We start from the raw sequence: 20,066 nt of genomic DNA, 5'->3' as shown, positions 1-20,066 counted from the left end.
CTACCTTAGAGGGTTCTTGTGACAGTACAGTTAACATGGTAATACAATATATAAATATAAGGTATTATTGCTGAAAACATTTCAACTAAGGTGCTTCTGTCTTTTACATCCTATTTAGTGGATGGTTTTCTGTAAGAAATGGCAATCACTGACACTTGTTTCATAGGAAATTCCTCAGCAAAGGTTAACAGATTTGGAAAAACAATACTGCACATCTGTCAAAGGTGGTACCAAATGGAGAGAGTCTATATGAAGTCAGTTCAGAGGCTCTCCTGGGAAATTACCAGGTAATTCCAGGCTTGCTCATTTTTAAAGCTTCCATCTTTCTAAATGTATCTTCATGTAATGATCTGTGTCAATGCTGTGAGGAACAAAAAGAAAAAATCTTGAGTAAAGTCAGGCCAGCAGATTCTTGAAGCAACTCTCCTATTCTAAAGGATAACATTCCTACTCATACTTGCTCCATGGCACCAATCAGTTACTGTATCCGCTCATTTATCTACCTCCTCCCCCAGCCTTAACTCCTTTCTTCTTGGATTCTCACTCCTGTCCCTGCCTTGTCCAAACCCCTGTTCCATTACTCCATTAGTTCCTGCTCCTGTAGCTGCAATGTCTCCCTTTCTAGGGGCTCCTTTATCTCAGCCTACAAACATACCTATCTCAAGGCAAAAAAGGAACTCCCTACTTTTTGCAGCCCCACACCTCCGTCCAGCTGTGACCTTACATCTGTACTTTTCACAAACTTCTTGAAAAAGTACTCTCTGCTCTCTCCATTTCCTTACTTCTCTCAAGTTACTGCAATATGGTTTCTGACCCTACCACACCACTAAAACATCATTTCATAAGGTCACTTATAAATTCCTAATTGCTCAATTCAATGCACACTTTTCAGTACTCATTCTATTGGACCTCTCTGCTGCATTTGATGTTGTTGAGCATTTCTTCCTTGAAACTCATTTTCCCCTTGGCTTCAAGAACACCATTTTCTCTTGGTTCTCTCCATGGTTTTTCCTTTCCATAGCTACCTCTTAAAAGTTGATATTGCTCAGGACCTATTCCTCCAGAGAGATTTTTTCATGTTCTTCTCTCCTAACTCTTTCTAACAGATCCTAACCACTGCCATAACTTCAGATATCATTTCTACATAGATGATTGCTTCCCAGGGCATACTCCTGTATCCAGCTGCCTACCTATAGAAAACTTCCTGAGTGTTTCTCAGGCACTTCAAACTCAACATATGTATCCATGATTAAAACCTACTGACTACAAAAGACAACTCTTTCAATTATGAAGTGAAGTATAGTTTTTAGTGGATAAAAACTAATCTTTATCTAGAAAGGCAAAACGAATGGCTTCATTTATATAATTGTATGGTAGATGTATATTTAATGCCATACAAGTGTAATAACACCTTTAGAATATTTTGAGTGACCTAGCAAAAGCTGCCTTCCCTTGTTATAGGTAGCATTTATGACTGGGTTTGTGGGGGCAATTTTATCAGGAAGCTTAGATGTCTTCTGGAAGTAAAGAGAACTCTTAACCCTTTATTTCTACATTTAAAATTAGGAACAAGTATCAAGGATGAGCTAGGGAATCTCATCCAAGGTCCACTGGCTGGGAAAGAGGCCAAGATGACTAAAATAAAATTGACTAGAAGAAAGAAGAAGGCTTAAATGGTGAACATTGCTCCACTCAAAGGCCTTGGTGGGCAAGAGAAGCCTTCAGCATGTATATACCTGTGGTGATAAATGGAGCTCCTCTACACTCAGCTACCCTGACACAAATGGTACTTTATAAAACAATGAGTGCACATTTGTACATAGATTAAAATATCTGTAACTGTGGAGTGAAACTTTAATGTCACTGCAGGGCTAGCAGGGATCCTGGAATAACCAGGGCATCACTGTTAAGTTACTTCTGTTTGAATGGGTAGGATCGTTCTCAAGATGAACACCAAGGATCAGTGAGAAGCAGCAGCAACCATAGACTGATTCTCCTTATAACTTTGGAAATATGGGATAAGGAGTGGTTCCAAAATGTACTATTACTACAGGAGCATGTAGGATAAAGATATGACTGAATATATGCTCAAATTCTATTAACAGGTCTAACTTGTCATTTATGATATATAAGGGTCCTGACTCCTCCCCAGGCCCATTTACTGACATACTGCTTAGCAATTTGTGCTCCAGCAATGCCAAAGTTCTCAGAAATTTCACACCCCTGTTCTCATCACAAACTATAAACCATGTTGTTTGTTGTCTGGGTACCTTTCCTTATGCTATCTCCTAAGCCTGGACTACCCTCCTCCATCATTACCCCCACCTCCCCTAGCTATAGTTATAAACATTCAACTCCTGTGGCCTTTCTTCCAAGAAGCTTTCCCTGACCCTTTTGAGCTGGGTTAGTGTATCCTGCAATGGCTTCCTTAATACCTCTTGGTTGATTATCTCATTGCTTTAATGAGTTTAGGTATCTCTCTACTACTGGGCTCATTGGCCCCTAAAAAGTATTAATGATGTTTCATATCTTATTCATTCTTGTTTCATTACATCACCTGGAACATCAATCTGACACATAAGAGGTATGGAATAAGTGCTTGTGGAATGACTGAAGATGAGCTTTGTCATTTTAAGGACACACTTTTTATTTTTCTTGATCTTCTGAACATCTAGACACTTAGTCTTTATTGAACATAATAATAACTGTCTTCTTGCTTTGGCCCTGGATGATCTAAATTACTAACTGGCTTCTTATACGTAGTTCCAAGCACTGTGCCAAGAAATTTACAGGGGAACTATAATGAGGAACAAGATTCAGACCTTGCACTGAAGCCGCTCATAGAAAATAACCATCTTATAGCCTTTATAATTTCTAGAGAAGACAATTCTTAGGAGGCTCTCCTTGATTGACTCATCTCTGGCTCACTATATTAAATGATCCACATGTTCCTCTAACTTGGGTTAGTACCTGTTTCCAATGATTTCAATTTTGTTTTGTATACATTCTAACACTCAAAATTTATTTGAAATCAACATATTATTTCTACTCTGTTTGTGTGTCCTTTATTTTCTATTCAAATTTATAATTGCACACTGCTCTCAGCTTGTGGATTGACAAGTTATGAGGGTTTGAAAGTTGGCCTGAAAACATAATTAAAGCTTATAGGTTAAAAGACATAGGTTAAAACATAAGAGAAATGGGAAATAGTGTAACAATTTATAATTAATAACAACAACAAAAACAAGTAACTGCACACCATCCCCCCCAAAATAATTTCTTCTTGCTATTATTTAGAAACTTTACCACACCATACACACTATTGGGTGCTGCCACGTTAAAACTACTTTCATTTAAATAAACCTTAAGTTAGTAGCTGAGTTTATTTAACTTTCTTGAAAATAAAGGTTCCACCTACATCTTTTTGAAAGAGACACTATGAAGGTCCCTAATCCCTGAGGTTTGTAATGTTGTGCATAATTACCTCTGCTTGGGCAATAATCATCACACTCTTGAGCCTTTGGAACCAACAGACTTCATTCTCTGGTAAAGAACCAGTTTTGTTTTAGACATACTTGTAATCCATCCTTTATGCTGTTTTCATTTACAATTCAACCTATCAAATGGATTTTGGAATGTGGAATTTTTGTTTTCAGGCTTTATTTTCCATTATGTGTTCCAGTTCTGAATGCCAGAAACAAATGGCCATTTGGCCACTAGTTAGTTGCCAACAGAGCACAGTTGTATTGTAATTAAGAATTACTTTGTGTTATGCCAGCCTGCTGAGTTGACAGACGGACACTGATCAGGGAGGGTTAAGACCTCCTTATTCTGTAATTATACAACTACAGCTTCATCCCCTTGAGTTTTGGGGACACTTAAAATATACATATTAAGCATTCCATAATGTATTAAAAGTAGAAATGGAAAGGGCCTAAAATTTATGGAGTACCTCCTATGTGCTAAAGGTTGTACATCTAAATCCAATGCCCATGTTAACTTGGGTAGTCAATACCAGCTTCATCCCCATTTTCAGACAAGGATACTGAAGTTCAGAGAGATTAAGTTAGCATGCTGGTCATGTAGCCAGTAGATATTAAGATCCAGGATTTGAGCCAGACCTAGCAAAATCTAGATCCTATGCTCTCTTTCCCCTACCATGCTTCTTCCTTTAGTAGCAAGATACAAGGCTGCCTGTTCTCAGATTCTCCCCTTAAACTTACTTTATTATTTTGCCTAAGCTTTGTCTGCCTTCAATTTTACTTCTCTTTCTTCACTGAAGTGCATGATGACCAAACCCAATGTGCCTGTCCTGAAAAGGGTCCTCTGCCCATTTCCCCGACCATAGTGACTTACTAGAATGTCTGAAGTTTACATATTGGATGAATCAGTACATCACAGAACATTTGCACTACAAAATCCTTGAGGTCATTTCCACTTAAGTCTAGCAATGTTAAATTCTCATTTTTGTTGAGGATTTTGAGGCAAGGGCTCCATAGCACACACCTGTGAGGTGACATTCTGCTAACCTGAAGGGTTTGAAGATTTAAGAAAGAAATCTGTGAAATCTCAAGTTCCGTAGTGGCCTTCCCTTTCATAAACAGCCTGAAACAAAAGCTCACTAGATCCAGGCACAGCTATGCACACCTGCAATCCCAGCAACTCTGGAGGCCAAGGCAGGAGGATCACAAGTTCAAAGCCAGCCTCAGCAACTGAGCAAGGTCCTAAGCAACTCAGCAAGACCCTGTCTCTAATAAAATATAACAAAGGGCTGGGGATGTTGGGAATGTGGCTCGGTGGTCAAGCACCCTTGGGTTCAATCCCTGATACAAAAAAAAAAAAAAGACAAAACAAAACAAAATTCACTAGACATGAATCTCCATACACTTACCACAAGGACTTCAGCTTGCAGCAGGAGTGTTTCAGCCCTTCACACAGCACCCTCATGCCCTCATCCCCTAAGGCATTGTCACTGAGGTCAAGGTCTCTCAGGTGTTCATTTGTATAGAGTGCATTGCAAAAATCCTGGCAACACGTTCCAGTCAGATGACAGGTCCATAACCTGCCAATAATTAAGGAAGAGAAAGCTGATGACATTTCATCTATACCAGGTCACTATAGGAGTTGTGTTTTCCCGTCAGAAAATCACATTAGATAATTAGAGTGCCACGTTAGAAAAAAATCCCTTAGGTCAGAGCAAAGCAGTGATTGTGGAGAAAGGATAATTTATTCCCTCTAAATTATTTGGCTCTTCATTTATTGCTTCCTTGGAGATTCAATCACCAGGCCAAGAAATATTTAATTTGGGGAATTGCTCAACTATCAAGAAACTGCCTATGGCTATAGTCCAGAATACTTACGCCAGATCCTTTAACTGACAGTCGGGCTGTTTTAATCCTTCACACAGCAATTTCAGTCCCAAATCTTCAATTCTGTCATTAATCAAAAGCAGTCTTTTCAGGCTCCGGGTGGAGCTCTGGACTTGGGCAAGGAGCTTACAGGAAGCTACAGAGAGGAAACATTCAGAAAGCCTGGAAAGATGAAGACACCATGATGGCTGTTAACTATAGCAGCTGGGATTCCTGCTGACCCTCAAATGCAAAAGCTCATGAGGACAAGGATAAGCAGACAATACACAAGATTCTCAATTACTCCCTTTGCATGCAGCACACCTTCACAGAGATGCTGTACTCCTGTCTCCCAGGACATTGGCAAACACAAACAGTTCTTTAAAGTGTGACTCACTTGCAAGAAAGAAGAGAGCTCCACACAGCTCACATCTGAGAGGTAACATTTGCTTAAGCTAATCAGAGAAAAAGAAAAGAAAAATCAGCCACTGTCACCATTTGGGATTCCTGGGCATGTCCTAGCAGGCTCCCTGCTTCCTCCTTTGAATTCCAGCTCGTGTCCCACCACCTTCACACAAGTGCCTCCTGATGTCTCCAGCCAACAGTGACCTCAGCCTCTTCCTGAGCTCATCTGACATTAAATGATTCCACAATATGGTTACGTATCTGTTATGTTCTTAAGGGTAGCCCTGTCACATGAAGAACTTCTGATAACACCACTGACATCTATCCCCACAATCTTTGGATACATAGTAGGTATATTTTATGTAGTTAATAATTGATGTCATTCCTATAAACACAAAGCTGTGGTATACTACAAAGAATATCAGATTTGGAGACATATGTTGGAATCACATCCTGACTATCACTTATTAGCAGTTTGACTTTGAACAAGTCACTTTTCCTCTAATCTTCAGTGTCTTCATCTGTACAATGCAGATAAGAAAGTCTCCCCTTTATGTTTATTCTAAGTAGTGAATAAAGTGAGATAACTTATGGAAAGCACCAAGCGCATAGCTGGCACTCAACAAGTGATCATTAGATGATGCAAGAGAGTTGTAAGAAACTTACTCTAGTTTCTCCAATTTACAGTTAGAATGTCTAAGACCCTCACAAAGATACTTCACTCCTTTGTCCCCCAGGGGATTTTCACTCAGGTCCAATTCAGTGAGATGTGGGTTGCAAATGAGAACAGAGGCAAGATACTTGCAAATAGCCTCTGAGCTTTCTGGGAGAAGGCTAGCACACAACCTGAAAAGAAAGATGAAGAGAGACAGAATTGGCCATTTTAGAATACTACTCACTTTCTACCTATAATACCACATGAACAGAAAAAAAAAGTTTCATAGTTATAAGACCCCAAATCTTTTTTTAAAGAGAGAGAGAGAGAGAGAGAGAGAGAATTTTTTAATATTTATTTTTTCGTTTTTGGCAGACACAACATCTTTATTTATATGTGGTGCTGAGGATCAAACCCAGCGCTGCACGCATGCCAGGCGAGCGCGCGACCGCCTGAGCCACATCCCCAGCCCAAGACCCCAAATCTTAAGCATGTCACAAAATTATGAAATGTTTCCAAAACAAGGTGTTTCACAGTGGGAACTCAATAAATGTTGACTTATCTTAGAAAAGGGTTTGGAGGAAATCTTTTTTAAAATGATTATTAGAAGAGTTATTAAGCAAGAATATATTAGTCATCATTGCCAGACTTAATAGGAGATATTAAATTTTCGGTCCAATTTTCCTTCCTGGATAAGTTTTTCCTTCCTATCCCTATAAGTTTTGAAAACATAATACCAGAAGAACACGGGTTCAATTCCAAACACAGCTTCTAAGAGTGAATTCTTGGGAGTGGTTCTAAAATTTGGATAGATATTTTCTGATCTTGCGTAGGTCCAGCGAATTAAGGCCCAATCTTCAATGAGCCCTCCACGGTTGGGGTCATTGTACTGAAGTAGATACTCCCGTTTAAGCCCGGCTCTTATGGCCAACCTCTCAGCTTGCGCCTTCAGGGTTTCCGGAGATATGCTGTAATTGGTGTACTCAGCAGGGTCAAGGGAGGGAGTAGAGTGGCCAGACACAAGGGCTTATACTTTGGAAACGACATCTTGGTGCCCTGGCACAACTGCGACTGCCGAAATCTTGATAGTCTAATCTAACTTTAAATTCCTGTATTAATTTAACACTCTATCTCATTTCTTTCAAATCCCAGAGGGAAAATTCTATATTTGTCCTTAATAAACTTTATAGCCAATGCACTTTGTTTCCTCTTTTTTAAATGTTTCTTTAGTTGTTGATAGACATTTATTTATTTATTTTTATGTGGTGCTGAGGATTGAACTCAGGGCCTCACAAGTGCTAGGCTCTACTACTGAGCCACAACCCCAGCCCTCTTTTCCTCTTATCTAAATATCCACTATTATTAGTTTCCCATCCTTAGAGAAACCTAATTTATCAGAATCATCCCTATAATATTCATTTTTGGGAATGAAGAGTGTTTTTATTGACTTCCCTGTTGCCTTAATCTTTGTTTCTCCATATTAAGTAGTCAAATTCCTGATCCATTTTCCATCAACTTTTCTTCTACCACTTTCAAGAATTTCTAGATATACACTACAATCTTTTAATCCTCAATTTTTTTCTTGACTCACTATGTTCCAAACTAAGTCTTTTTTTTTGGGGGGGGGGGCTGTTGAAAGAAACTTTAGTAGGGTATGGCAGACTTTGCTTCTTAGAGTTAAAGGTTAAAGAGGAAGGGTATCACATGGACACTTTCTCAAAGCTGTCACAGAAACAGAGATTGTGATGAACAGTATTCTTCCAACCTTTTGATGCTGTGCTGTCCAGAAAAAGGGGAAGTGTTATCAAATGAAACTGTAGATCTGCTACATATTGAGGCCACCCACAGCAGGGACTGTTTCTTAGTGCCAGGGCAATTAGGTGGAAGTAATTGAGAGGGAGGCTGGGACCAGAGCCCTCCCCTCTGGGCTGATGGCTTTGGGAAGCCTCCACCTTTGGAGGGGGGCCCTTGAGTGAGGAGACAGAGAGCCACAGAGGAGCTGTCATCCTGGTCCTTAGCCTCCTCCTCTTCAGGGAGCTCCCAGTTACTGGGGGAAGAGATGAAGTGCTTCCAAGGGAGAGACTTCTCGCTGGAGGAATGCAGCAATGATTTCACCCTTGTGAACTCTAAGCAGCTGGAATCTTCCTCCTTCAGGAGTGGCTGAGGGGATGGGAACTCACTCATCAGATCCTCTCCTTTCTAGCTTGCCATGGGGATACACCACATTGGGTTTCACCCACATCCACAGGTTGGGCTCAATATCTGGACCATATTCATCAGCATTTGGGTTTTTTTTCCCAAAAGGTACTTTTGGTGGTTCAACTATTCGAAGTTCATATCTGGCAAGGTTCTGCTCCATCAGGGCCAGGTACACTCCCCTTATGCCAGTCCAGCAATCCTGGGACTTTGCCATGGAAGCTGTCCCAGAAGTCAAGATCTTTGAGTTTGAGGTCTACTTTTAGGGAGAGAAGGCACAGAGTAAGAGTAGAGGATACACCAAACTCAGTCTTGAAGAAGGTTCATAAGGAAATGTATTTATAGCTCCCCAGTTTTGAAATTTTAAAAAGAGGTACTTTGTATAAAATGAGTTCTCAAAGTGGATTTTATAAAGAGCTTTTGCTTTTTAAAAATCCCACATATAAGCTGGAACAGTGGCACATACCTGTAAAACCAGCTACTTGGGAGGCTGAGGCAGGAGGATCTCAAGTTTGAAGCCATCCTCAGCAACTCACTGAGATCCTCAACAATAAGACCCTGTCTCAAAATTAAAAAGGGGGGCTGGGGTTGTGGCTCAGCAGTAGAGTGCTTGCCTAGCACATGTAAGGCACTGGGTTCGATACTCAGCACCACATATAAGTAAATAAATAAGGTCAATCAACAACTAAAAAAATTATAAAAAATAAATTTAAAAAGGGGGCTGAGTATGTAGCTCTATGGTAAGACACCCTTGGGTTCAATCCCCAGTGCTGCCAACATTTTTTAAAATCCCACATATATATTGTGAGTTACTTTTATGTGTCAAGTTGGATAGTCCATGGTACCCAGATATTTGGTCAAACATTGTTCTAGATGTTTCTGTGAAGGTACTTTTAAGATGCAATCAGTATCTTAATCAGTAGACTTTGAAAAATATATGTGGGAGAAATATGTCTAATCAGTTGAAAGATAATGGAAAAATACTGACCTTCTCCTCAGAAGAAATTCTGTCAACAAACAGCCTTTGGACTTAACTGTAACATGGGCTTTTTAACACCACACCCATCTTGAACTGTGTATTTTTTAAATATTCCTGCAGAATAGCAACTAACAATTGCAACTTACTTGAGCTTCTGTAATTTGCAACCTGGATCTTTTAAGCCTTCACAGAGCAATTTCAAAGCTGAAGCTTCCAGCTTTGTTTCACTAAATTCCAGCTCAGTTAGCCACTGACTGGTGCTAAGAACAGCAGCAAGTGTTGTTGCTTACAAGATGCAGGAGAGATAAGGCATGGGTGGTAAAACCCTTTAGAGAGGGCTGAGGTTGTGGCTCAGGGGTAGAGTGCTTGCCTTGCATGTGCAATGCCCTGGGTTCGATCCTCAGCACCACATAAAAATGAATAAATAAAATAAAGATATTGGGTCCAACTACAACTAAAAAATAAATAAGTAAATATTTTAAAAAAACCTCTAGAGAACAGAAAAGTAGCTTCATTACCTAATTTATGCTCTCACCCTGCCCCCAAATAGAAAGTGACCAAAAAATGGAATGCACACAAACAACATATTATCCTGCTACCAGTTACCTCAATGTCTGTAATGTACAATTTGGCTGTTTCAATCCTTCACACAGAAGCTTCATTCCTGAATCCTCCAGGGTATTTTTTACAAACTCCAAACCTGTCAGACACTGGTTGGTTTCAAATACTGAGGAGAGGTCCCTACCACAAGAGCTGTGAGGTGGCAGAAAATCAGTGTATATGAAGAAAAAGATATCACAAGGGAAAAAAAAAAACCATGGTTCTTTTAAAAGTATTCTTTACACATTCAATTTATTTAATGAATAATTTATTGAGTGCTTACTACTATGTGAGATGTTCAAAACAAGACATATTTAAGACAAACTATACCCTCAAGTAACGCCCAGTTAATGGGGAAAAAGATTTAAAAATATTAGGTTATAATATAGTGTGAAAAGTACTGCAAGAGGTATACAAAACATATTATCACATATTATCAGGACATAAAAATGTTGCACAATTCATCCTAGCTCAGAAGGGGGTTTGGAGAATCAAGGAATACTTATAAGAGGGAGAAATGCTTCAGTGTCTGTGTAAGAGGAATGGAAACTGAATAGGAACTAGGTAGATAAGAACAGGAATGGAAAGAGTGTCAGAGGGGCTGAGGACCAACCATAAATAAGGAACAGCCTGTGCAGAAGCGAGGAAGCCAGAGAAAATATACTGAGGCCTCCTTTAAGAAACTGAAAATTATTTGCTATTGCCTAGTTTAAAAGGCTGGAAAGACGTGTATCAAGAATTAAAATGGGTTTCTCCCAGGATAGGGGGAGGGTGGAATTATAGGAAGATATGTGCTTTTCAGGTACTTACAAATTATTTGTCATGATCAGACATTATTGGGGAAAAGGTTTTCAAAAAGTTTGAAAAAAAATCATGCTTATTCTAAAAAACAAATTTGGTACTTGGGATAGAACTCAGGGGTACTTTACCACATCCTCAGTCCTTTTTATTTTCAGACAAGGTCTCCCTAAGTTGCTGAGGCTGGCCTTGACCTTGTGATCCTCCTGCCTCAGCCTCTCAAGTCACTAGAATTAAAGGCATGCACCACTGTGCCTTGCTTATTATAAAAAATCTTTATAATAGAGAAAAATATAAAGCTGTTTGTTTTTTTAAAGGGGATATTGCTCAGGGGTACAGTGCTTGCCTAGCAGATGGGAGGCCACACACACAAACTCACCCCCACATACCCATACCCACAGTCTATATTTCCAGCACCCAAAGAACCATTATTAAAATGCTGGCATATAACTTTCCATATTTCAAATATATATATATATATATATATATATATATATATATATATATATATGTAATTACATGTTTATAACACATTATATCACAGAAAGATGTATTTTAAAAGTTAAAAACTTTTTTCTAACCTTCCATCCAACTCCACCTTCCAGAGATAACTATGGTAAGAGTGTGGCGCCACCCTTTCCCACTCCAATTATCTGATTACAGAAATACATGAATATATACTAGATTACATATGTATAAGAATATATGAGATTTATTTCTACATTTTTTAAAAATGGGATCACACAAACCATTACTTCTTCAACTTTACATGTACTTTCAACATTTTGTCCTCATCCTGGGCCCATAGGTAGAAACTGAGATTCAAGATGATAAAAATGGCAAAAAAGTGGGTCTCAACCTAGGATCTCTTTAGTTTATCCTATAAGCCTCAGAAAGTCATTGAAAGTTTTGAGAGACAGGATCACATCGCACTGATGACGGTTAGATCGGGTCAGTATCTAATGTCAGAGAGCTGCAGTGGTTGAGGGAAGAAATGAGGGGGGCTAAACTAGTATCAGGGATGGGGGTGAACAGATTCAGGGCACATTTTAAGGATGGAAATAGCCACTGTTTATTACCAAAGTTACTTCAGTGTCCCGTTGGGCAGGCGTTGGGGGATGGGCTGTTTCCTGGCTTCTCCTCTTCCTTCGGGGCTACTGGTAGCCACAGAGGTGTTGGAGTTACTTCCTGTTCTAGAATATTCCAAGCATTGGAGGGGGCTCACCGGGCATGGAACAAACCATCATGGTGGGGTGGGACCTTTTGGACTTACTTCTGAGAGCTTCATTTTCTTCATTCTGTGTCTTTTCTAACCAGTCCCCTTTCTTCCCGCCTTTGATGGCTTTCAGCCATGTGGTGGGTTCCCTTAGGAGCCCAGGAGGGGGCGGGACATTCCGCTCTCCCTCCTCGGCACCCCCACAGTCTCTGGGAGTTGGAACAGTCCTAGAGTAAAAGCCTAGAGATTTGGCCGCGTGGCTCCCTTTTCCCGGAGCCCTCGGAGCGAGAGGGACCCCTTTCTCCCTGGGAGAGGGCTGTGGTAGCCCTGTATCTACTCTGGTGAGCCCGGTGGGAAGCGTTCTATGAGGGGACCGAGGCAGAGGCGGCTCTTTATGAGGGGGTGGGACAGAGAAGCGAGGGGTGGGACAGAGAGGGGTAGGGAGTGAAGGAAAGGGGAGGAGACTGAAGGGAGGGGAGGGGCTAACGGTGGGGGAGGGGAGTGAAGGCACAGGGTAAGGCTATGGGCGATGCGGGTGGTGGGTAAGGGTGAGGGGAGAGATGTTTGGCGGTGTGAGTACGGCTGGGGAGCTAAGGGCAACTAGAGTGGGAAGCTACAGGTGATGCAGGGGTGGGCGTGGAGTCTAAGGGCAACAGGGTAGGGATGGGGATGGAGGACTAAGGGTGAGGGAGAAGGCTAAAGGTTAAGAACACAACAAATGTTTGATCCGCAGTTTGGCATTTAGCTCAGCTGCATGCACAAAGCCCTGGGTTTGATCCCCAGCACACACAAAAAATAAATAAATAAAAAGGAAAAAAAATGTTTGATCCATCTCCCAGGGACCAGGAAGCCATAAGGTCCTGAAACATCATGGCCTTGAAACCTGACGACCCCTGTAGTGGGTTTCGCCATGGCAAGGTTGTGGCCTTCATCAACGAGAAGATGGCCAGGCACGTGAAAGGCCCTGAGTTCTACCTTGAGAATATGTCTTTGTCCTGGGAGGAGGTAGAAGATAACATCAGAACCATCTTGGAGGACAGTGAGATGTCCAGCCAGGGCCAGGAAGCCTGCGCTTGGAGCAGCCTGGCTCTGGGTGTGCGCTTCGCTTGCAGGCAGGGGCATTTACAGGGATGCAGGGTGCAGTGGCTGCACGACTTTGCCAAACTACACAAGTCAGCTGCCCATGCCCTGGCCTCAGACTTGAAGCAGCTTGGAGCACAGCAGGAGATGGAACGCAAGGAGGCTGCCTTCCAGTTGCGGCTGGCCCAGGCCAAACTGGCAGAGGTGCAGAAAGAGCGGGAGCTACTGAGGTGGAAACTTCTCAGGGCGGTAAGATTACCCCACCATCCTTGCCCCACCCCCCACCCCAATAGTAGGTCTGCCCCCTGACTTTCCCACAGAACATATTCCAGCCCTGCCCACTTATCCCCAGGAGCTGAGGGCCCTCCCAGACCAGGCTGTAGAGGGGCCAGGCTTGGCCACTGCCAGAGGGGCAGGGACCGAAGTAACAGGTGAGATGGAAGAAGCAACAGCTGCTGCAGATGATGCTACAGGAGGAGGAGGAAGAAGAGGAGAGGAGAGTGATGCAGTGGGAGCCGCCCTCATGGAGGCCGAACAGGAGATGGGTGGGAGCTTCCTGCAGCTTCTTGGAACTACTGAGCCAAAAAATTACACCTCTGGTGGGCAGAGGGAGGGAGAACACAGATCCATGGAAAGTACCATGTTTTCTCTTGCTGGGACCCTGAATCCTGGGTTCATAGCCTCACCAGAACCCCTCCCTGTCCAGCTCCCTGCCTCAATCTCTTACTCATATTCATCCCCTTTGTCCCCCTTCCCAGCCTCACCTTCACCATCCCCACTAACAGGCATGGTCACAGCAACTGCTCCACCTCAGATGCTTCCCCACAGCTCAGCCTTTGATGTTAGCCTCTGGTGGTCTGATATGGGGGCCCAGGGATTAGACCCTCCAGAAACCCTTAATAGGAAAGACTTTGAATCCCATCAGCAGAGAAAACCTCCGGTTTTTCGCCGGCCTGGGGATTGGGACTGCCCTTGGTGTAAAGCTGTGAATTTTTCACGAAGGGAAAGTTGCTTCCTCTGTGGGAGGGGAATCTGGCTGCAAAGCCCTTAGTGAATTCAGAAATATGAAATAGAACCGAAACATATCCCAGTGGGAAATCAATTTTCAGAGGTGGGTGGGAGGTGGGGGTTAGGGGTGGGAGGGAGGTAAGGGATGAGAGATGGGGAGGGTGTAGGTGGTGGAGGGAAAGACATGCTTTGATTACCCCCCCCTTTTGTAATATTGGGGATTGAGTCCAGGGATGCTGTACCATCAAGCTACATCCCTAGTCCTTTTAATTATTATTATTTTTTTTTTGAGACAAGATCTCACTAAGTGGTGCAGGCTGGCCTCAAACTTGGAATCTGTCTGCCTCAGCCTCCCAAGTAGCTGGTATTAAAGGCATATGCCACCATGCCAGGTCAGATTATACCTCTTGTATTACAGAGCATTATCATTCAACACTAGAATTACTGAAGCTTCTGTATGTGTGTGTACATACATATATCTATATCTATCGATCTATAGATTTATAGATTTATCTATAGGTCAATAGAGATAAATCTATGTCTGTCTGTCTGTTTCCCCATCCTAGTGCCTGGTGGGCCTGGAAATCCATGTATATAAAAGGCCATCCTCTGCCCACCTAGTCCTTATGATGGTTGAAATAGGACTGGTCATTTGACTCTTATCCTGAGCCAAACAGATTCCCAGGCTAGATCATCAGCACTGAGAGGTAGATGCCATAGTCATGATGGAATTGGTTACGAAGCAGTAAGTAATTTTGTTGAGGCCTGGGTCATAGCCACAAACACCGAGGCCTGGCCCTGAAAACAGGGGAGCAAAACTGAGTGGTTTACAGAGGTATCTTTTAGAGGACACCAGCATGAATTTCCAGGGTACAGATAGGCATAGAGGAGTTGATCCAGTAACTCTAGAGAGCTGGAGAGAGTGGCTATGATGCAATTCCTTTCACATCTTGCAATTATGCTGCATGAGGATCCACTTTACCCAGATATTCTTTTATTTTAAAAAACATTTTTTATAACTTTATTTTATTTTATTTACTTATTTTTATGTGGTTCTGAGGATCGAACCCAGTGCCTCACACGAGTGTGAGTGTGCTACCACTGAGCCACAACCCCAGCCCCAGATACCCTTTTCTTTAAGCTAACTTGAATAGGTTCCTATTCTGGAGAGTCAGATTACTTCCCAGTCAGAAACTGGTACCAGCAGAGAAATTTGAAACAAAAAAACCATCAAAGAAAATTGGTGGGGGGGTGCTGGGGCTGGGGCTCAGTGGTAAAGCACTTGCCTCGCATGTGTGAGGCACTGGGTTCGATCCTCAGTACTACATAGAAATAAATAAAGATACTGTGTGTTCATCTACAACCAAAAAAAAAAATTTTAAAAAAGAAAAATTTGGAACTGGCTGGGGAGTTCCATCAGGCTTGTCAAGTAATAGGAATTCCTGCATCCCAAAAGTCCCCACCCAGCAAAATGAATAGAAGGGCTCATGTTCTAAGGGAGTTAAATAAATAATAAGAAATAATCGGAACAAGTCTGGGGTTAACTCAGGTTTACTTAATTTAATTTAATTTAGTACTGGGGATTCAACACAAGGGTGCTTAACCACTGAGCAACATGCTCAGCCGTGTGTGTGTGTGTGTGTGTGTGTGTGTGTGTGTGTGTGAAATTTTGAGGCAGGGTCTTGTTGAATTACCAGGGCCCTGCTAAGTTGCTGAGGCTGGGTTGAATGTGCAATGCTCCTGCCTCAGGCTCCTGAGTGGCTGGAATTACAGGCATTCACCATCATGCCCTGCCCACATTTATTCTTAACACAGCAGAGATTTGCCACCCCAAGGGAATCCCACAGGGCTGCATACAAAGGAAGCCAGCAGCACCAGCTGCCGGTAAGGACTCCTATAACTGCACAGTCTCATGACAGGAGAATCCTCCCCACTCATCAGTAGATGAAACCAGAGACAGATCTGAACTCATACTACTGCCAAGGTGAGTCAGAAACTCATAGTACTCAGGGTATGCTCATCTAGACCATTCTATCCTCCAACCCACCACCAGGAAAAATGTGGTAAAGGAATATGGCTATAAAGTTCTCAGTGAATTCAGAAATGTGAAACATAACAGAAGCACATCCAATGGGAAATCAACTTCCAGTGGGAGGGGGAGAGGTGGGAGGAAGATGAGAGTGAGTCGGGGAAGGGGGTAGGTGGGAGGTTGGTCTGCTTTTCCCCCTGGTGACCATAGCTGTGTTGAAGGGGGCTAAAAGTGTGCTTTAGCCCTCAGGTGGAAGGATGGGGAGGAGGTGTGCAACTGGAGCACAATGAGACATGGCTGGAGGAGTCCTGGACATCATCTAGGGACTGTGGACCTGTATACCAGAAAGCTGCCATGGCTCTGGAACATCCAGCAGAGATGTGACTTTCGGCTGCCTCCTTTTGGGAAGGGTGTAGACAATCACCATCCAAATTGGGGGCCAGCTACTTAAACTGTACATTTCATAAATGTCTTTGGTTTGTTTATATCCCTCTAGACAGTGTTTTCTAACCTTAGTACTCTTGACAGTTACAATTGGATAATTCATTATTATGGGGGGGCTTGCCAGTACACTGTAGGATGTTCAGCAGAATCCTTAGCCTCTATCCACTAGATGACAGTGGTACCCACCCCACTCACTCAGCCATGACAGACAAAAGTGTCTCTAGATATCCACAAAATGTTAAAATCATCCCAGCTGGAGATGGCTGGAGGCAATAAAAAGGAACAGTTTGAATGGGGGATGAATCAAAAGAGAAGGTGTGTAGGGGGTGCTGGTATTACAGCTCAATGGTAGAACACTCGCCTAACACATGTGGGGCACTAAGTTCAATTCTCAGAACCACATAAAAATAAAATGAAGGTATTGTATCCAACTACAACTAGAAAGCAAAATTTTTTTAAAAGAAGGTCATGTAGTCTGAGGGGCCCTGAGAAACAAAAGCTGAAAATGTCCATTGGGCTTGGCATTTACTTTGGATCTTCAAGCAAATTCAGGGGAGTGGCAGGATAGAAGCCAAACTGCAAGGACTGAGTGAATGGGAAATGCAGAAGTGGAGTTAGTGAGGGGAAGCTGTTTTTAAGGACAAAGTTTGAATGTGATAGGACGTGGTTGAGAGAGAGTTCTGAATATTGAGAGAAATTTGAGTCATAGGGAAGGAGATCACAGAAAGAAGCTTGAAAATGCAAGAAATATGTGAAAGAATGAGGTAGAGTCCACATATTGTATTTGAGGCATAGTTACTGTTCTGTGAAATGAAAAAACAATTATATAAGTCACTTTTGTTTTGTGTAAAACAAACCTTCCATAGTTCTGTATCTTTATGTATGCTGTATATCTTTATAGATTATGTTTGTCTTATATTACAAATTCCTATTTATGTGAGGAGAGAAAAGATCTGGAAACACATTAGCAAATAAGATATTATTCTAGATAGGGTGGTCTCAAGGGTCAGGGAATGGAAGGCAATATGGAGGCATGGAGGATAGGGTGGAGTATAGGTCAGCTGGATGAAAGGTTTTTATTGTTTTAAGATTCTGTGATGTGAAAGTAAAAATAATGAAATGTTCACAAAAATACAAATAAACAATTTACTGGCTTCTTTGGGTTTGGAAAGGCCATTTCTTCCTCTGGGATAGGACAGGAGAAGGACTGCAGACACTGATCTGTGGCAAAATAGATATGGAAAATCAAGGAGGCTTGTGCTTATATGCTTGTGATGCAGACAAATATCTGAAAGTGTCCAGGATGGGGGCTTCTTGGGGCACTTTGATGAATAAATGGGGGCAGTGGATTGGGCATGGAGGGAGAGAAAATGATCACCACACTGCAGTTCCACAGTAGGACAGGACCCAACTGAAAGAAAATTTAGGGGAAGGATCTCAGGGGTCTGGTAGGAAAAGGAAGGGGTAGATCCAGAACAAACCACAGACAAATCTCTTAGGTGTTACAACTTGCCACCCACTCATTGCAGTGCATTGCTATGTGCAGAAACAGCACCTACAAAAACCAGGCATGTGGACAAAGATGTTACTCACACCTTTCTTCTAGGTTTGTAGCATCGTTTTATTTGCTACTCCACTATGGACAAACTGAACACTAGTTATATTTTGTTTTCAGATCCAATAAGCCCACAGTGCAATTTCTGGCAACCCAGTATTTACCTGCAAATACTTCAGAGTTAAAGTAAAGTTCAACTTACTTCAGATCTTTGATTTTACATTATGGATTACGCAGTGCTTGGCAAAGCAAGTGTAGCTGAGACACTAGGAACCTGCACATCTAAAAGGACCTACAAAAGATGAAAAAACAAAAATAATTTTAAAACTTTAAGCAAAAAGCTTATTTTGGCTTCTTTTTCTATTCTAGTATTAATTGACTCTTCTAAAACCTTAGAAGGTGTCACCCCATGTTGCAGATTAGGGAATTAGGCACAAAAAGTTAAGCAATTTTGTCAAAATCATATAAGTTGACAAAGAACTGAGACCATTAATCGGGTCTTACTCCAAATCCATGCTACTATGTGCCAGGCATCAAGGTTATCTGGCTCTTAACATAATGACTATTATAATCACCATTTTAAAACTTTTGTTATATAGTTATACATTACAGTGGGGTTTATTTCAACATTCATAAATTCATATAATTTGCTCCATTTCAATCCTTAGTGCTTCCATTTTCTCTCCCTCCCTCTCTCCCTCCCATAATCCCTCTCTCTACTGGTTCTCCTTCTATTTATTTATTGGCTTTTAAAATTATAATCACCACTTTGCAGATGTTCTAAGAGATCAAGTGACTTTCCCAAGCTACCTGTACAATATAACTGATTCTTGGTTGTCCGTTCAAATAGAAAAACTAATGATAGTAATTGAAACTCAAGTTTAAGTTCAACAGTATACTCTCACTTCACCAATATGCTAATGTTGGGAAAGGAATGTTCTGGCTTAAATTTTGACAGGCATTTAAGCCCTCTGATAAAGGCAATAAAGGCAGGGGGTGGAGACTCCATCTAAAGTTGACTTTCTGGAAACCCAGAATTAATCAGAAGCCCTTTTTGTTTCCATCTCTCAAATGTATTTGAGAGTTTTCTAAATCTCTCAAATGTATTTGTCAATTATTTTACTTTACAATATACAACGAATTCATTGGGACCTTATAACCAAGATCCTTCATAATTATTTGTTAACTTAACCTCTCCTACCCCTGTCCCTGCTAGTTCTAAACAAACTGTTCTTGCATTCCCTGTCCCTCCCTATTTCCCTCAAACACAAATTCTCCATTGCCCATTACCACCTCTATGCTACAGCCAGCTGAGGAAATCCATCTATAAGAGCTAAGAATAGGATTAATGCATTCCTCTAAGAGAACTTTCTGTTCACTCTTCTCCTCAAGGTCCCCTACCACTCAGCTGGCCCCACAATAAGGAAGAGGCACTGTCCTTCATAACTCAGATATTGGGAACAGATTGATATAGTTATTCACTGCTTTAATCAGTCAGTAGAACTGTTTTATATAGTGTACAGAATCCATACTATAAAAAGGAAGTAGAATTGCATTTTATCGTATACAGAGAGTTCAGATTATAATAGTGGTTTACCTATGTCTCTTTGAACTTCAGCTCTCAGTCGTCTATAAAGGTCTAGTAAGAAGAGCTCAGGTGTTACACAAAGATACAGAGACATGTAGCTCCTCTTCTTAACCTCGAAATTTTTGAGGCCTCAGTGATGAAGTATACATGCAGAAGAGTGACAAC

At 41.6% G+C, this 20,066-nt stretch overlaps 1 protein-coding gene and 1 pseudogene across 1 annotated transcript; one reads left to right on the top strand and one right to left on the bottom strand.

The window, feature by feature from the left end:
- Positions 1 to 7,057: 7,057 nt before the first annotated feature.
- LOC143639183 (NADH dehydrogenase [ubiquinone] 1 beta subcomplex subunit 4 pseudogene) lies at positions 7,058 to 7,455 on the bottom strand (annotated as a pseudogene).
- Positions 7,456 to 13,067: 5,612 nt separating this feature from the next.
- Tex13b (testis expressed 13B) lies at positions 13,068 to 14,328 on the top strand. The gene is made up of 2 exons (XM_077106476.1): positions 13,068 to 13,526; positions 13,630 to 14,328. The coding sequence occupies exons 1-2, from the start codon at positions 13,068 to 13,070 to the stop codon at positions 14,326 to 14,328; spliced, it is 1,158 nt and encodes a 385-aa protein (XP_076962591.1).
- Positions 14,329 to 20,066: the final 5,738 nt, after the last annotated feature.

The sequence above is a fragment of the Callospermophilus lateralis genome, chromosome X (assembly GCF_048772815.1).
Source record: "Callospermophilus lateralis isolate mCalLat2 chromosome X, mCalLat2.hap1, whole genome shotgun sequence".
NCBI classification, from domain to species: Eukaryota; Metazoa; Chordata; class Mammalia; order Rodentia; family Sciuridae; genus Callospermophilus; species Callospermophilus lateralis.
Note: the sequence above shows the minus strand (reverse complement) of the source record. Positions and strands in the feature narration are given on the sequence as shown.